General features: G+C 50.9%; 1 protein-coding gene across 1 annotated transcript; it reads right to left on the bottom strand.

The window, feature by feature from the left end:
* Positions 1-1,113: 1,113 nt before the first annotated feature.
* HES5 (hes family bHLH transcription factor 5) lies at positions 1,114-2,869 on the bottom strand (the record flags this gene model as incomplete). The annotated part of the gene is given in 4 exon segments (XM_082328831.1): positions 1,114-2,246; positions 2,341-2,506; positions 2,641-2,724; positions 2,726-2,869. Coding segments are annotated over 4 exon segments (648 nt in total). The 3' UTR covers positions 1,114-1,992.

The raw sequence follows: 2,869 nt of genomic DNA, 5'->3' as shown, positions 1-2,869 counted from the left end.
TACATACCAACAAGGCCGGCGCATAGATTATGCGAACGGGGCGGGCGCGCGCCTGCAGCCCCGCCCGTGGGGGGGGCGAGTGGCGGAGCGCGGCTTGTCGCCAGGATGGCGGCTGGGGCCTGAGGGCAGCGGGGCCTCGCAGCCGGTGACACACGCACACACACGCACACGCACTCACGCACCCACCCACCCCCGACAGGCTTTCTCGTGCGCGGCTGGCAAGGGCCACGCCGCCCGTGACATCGGCCGTGTTGGCTCGTGCCTCGTCCGTGCGCACACACGCGTGTTGCGCGGCTATACGTGTCTCCCCTTTAGACAAAAAAATAGACTTAAATTCCCTGCGTTTCAGGCTGTTTTGTGACTCAGACGCTGCCTCAAGAACATAAATCATAAAATCACGGAATCATTTAGGTTGGGGAAGACCCTTAAGCTTATTCAGTCCCACCGTTAACCTAGCGCTGCCAAGCCCAGCACTAAACCGTGTCCCTGAGCACCACGTCTGCCCGGCTTTTACATCCCCCCAGGGATGGGGCCGCAGCCCCTGCCCTGGGCCAGGGCCTGACAGCCCTTTCGGGGAAGAAACTTTTCCCTAATATCCAACCTAAACCTCCCCTGGCGTGAAACGTAACATGAAGTGCCTCGGCAAACTTCATCTGTTAATCGGAAGTATTTTTTGTGTTCGGGAGTCAGGCATAAATTTTCCTGACTCCACCCTCGCTGTGACCTTTCTCGACAAGTCTCTTGGGTCTAAATTTCCAAAGAATTTGCCTGTTAGGCATGTCTCTATTTTTGTCTCGCATTGGGAGAGCTAGGATTTGATATTTTGGAGCTATGTATTGTCTGCTGTGGAAAACAGCACTGCAGGGGTTCCAAAGGGACACAAAACTGGTGAGGCAATTAAATACCAATTCTGAGTATCTTTGTTTTTACTGAAATCTTTGTCTCGTGTCCTTTAACCCCAGGGACCACAGGGAAATCGGCTATGCAAACAACTCAAGAAGGAATAACTTGCTGGATTGATTAACTAGATTTTTATTTATTTTTGTACTGTTAAAAGTTTCTGCAGCTTCTGAAGTTCAAGATAAGTTCTGGCACAGGTTATACAATTGGTGCAGCTCACACGTAACATGTCATAGCATCCTCTAAGGACAGTAATGATTCACATTCTCCCCTGGTGGAAGGGTACCAAAGAGTAAATATAATTTGTACACCTGCCTTTCATGAAAGACTTTGATAAATATTTCTTGTAAAATCGACAACACAGCCGTAACTTTCTTTCCTATAAGGATATAAAAATGAGCTTTTGCCTTTATAAAAGGCATACATATCCTGAACCTCACAAACAGTACTCTGATTTTGTGAGCAAGACATCCTGAGGAATTTCCTCTACGTAGTTTGAGCTATGGTTTAACCATTTTCAGAGCATGCTCAGTACAGTCTACAAATATTATAGAACCCATTCTGGCACCCATAGGAAAGCTAGGGTTTCAAACGTGTCCAGTTAGACGAGCTGCTCTGCTTGAGACACCTTGGGCCCCCGGGGCTCCAGCCGCAGCCGGGCAGCAGAGGTGCGGGTCGCCTGGGACACAGGAGTCTCAAGTGGAGCAGGTCAGAGGAAAGGGCTCCTCCTGAATGGACACATTTGAAAATGCTAGCCTGAACATCTTAGAAGTTACTGCTTTCTCAACAGACGTACGCGTACAACCTCACTAAGGTTAAGAACAGTCGGTGTTCCTCTCTGAACAACTCCTCTCAGTCATCCTAGCGGGAGGATTACATCTCACATTCTTTGAGAATAACTTTCTCTCCACGCGGTGGGATCGGTTCAGTCCTTCTGGAAGAAGGGAAGCAGACATCCAAGCACAGCGATGCTCTGCAAAAGGAAAACATTCTTCCCTACTCACGAGAGGAGTGGGGGGACTTGTATAGCAAGTCACGATCTCCTCTGGAATACGAGCAAATGTCCAGGAAGCACATTAGCGTACTCTTGGCCTACCAAGGCCTCCAGAGGCTGCAGGAGGGCTTCAGTGCTGCTTGTTTTGCAGGGGGCTGGTGGGTGGCAGCGGGTGCAGAAGAAGAACCAGAGTCCTTAGGCACTGCTTGTGACCTCTGGAAATGGCAGATCAGCTTCATCCGGGCTTCTGTGTTTGCTGAATGGAGAGACAGGAACTGCAGAGCTTCTTTGAGGCACCAGGCATACCCTTCACAATAATCCTGCTGCAGGCTTTTGGCAGATGCTGCAAAAGCTGCAAGGGCAGAAGAGAAGTGTTACACAGGGAGACTCGGCTGGGGTTTTGCCTAAAAGTAAGGGCAGCAAGCGTGATCGGGGGATGTACTCACCTCGGCTGTATTTCAGGTAGCTGACGGTCATCTCCAGGATGTCGGCTTTCTCCAGCTTGGAGTTGGGCTGTTGTCTCTGAAACTCCTTCTCCAGGAGCAGTTTCAGCTGCTCGATGCTGCTGTTAATCCGGTCACGGCGCAGTTTCTCTACAATGGGTTTCCTGAGCTGTAACACAAAACGGGAGGAGGAGAGTTAGCAGTGAGACTTTCCCCTTCCCGTCCCTGTATAACCTGCTGCTCAAGGGGTTCGGCCCTTCTCAGCTCTTTGCCCTCGCGGTCGCAGAGACAGCCGACACTTACTCTGTTCTTCTCTTTGGGTGTTAGGATTGCCAGGGAGAGAGCACTGGGTGCCATTATCCCGAGTGCTGGTTTCAGCTCAGAGCTCGCTGGTCAGCGGGTGAAGAAGGGAGCTGGGAGTTCCTCTATTTATACGCAGTGGCTGCATACAAATGTATGGGTCCTCGGCGACTTTGAGTTTCCCACAGTCGCTAGCCAATCCATGCGTGCCCTGGGACAATAGAGAAAGCAT

This window comes from Platalea leucorodia (genome assembly GCF_965183815.1).
Source record: "Platalea leucorodia genome assembly, chromosome: 17".
NCBI lineage: Eukaryota > Metazoa > Chordata > Aves > Pelecaniformes > Threskiornithidae > Platalea > Platalea leucorodia.
Note: the sequence above shows the minus strand (reverse complement) of the source record. Positions and strands in the feature narration are given on the sequence as shown.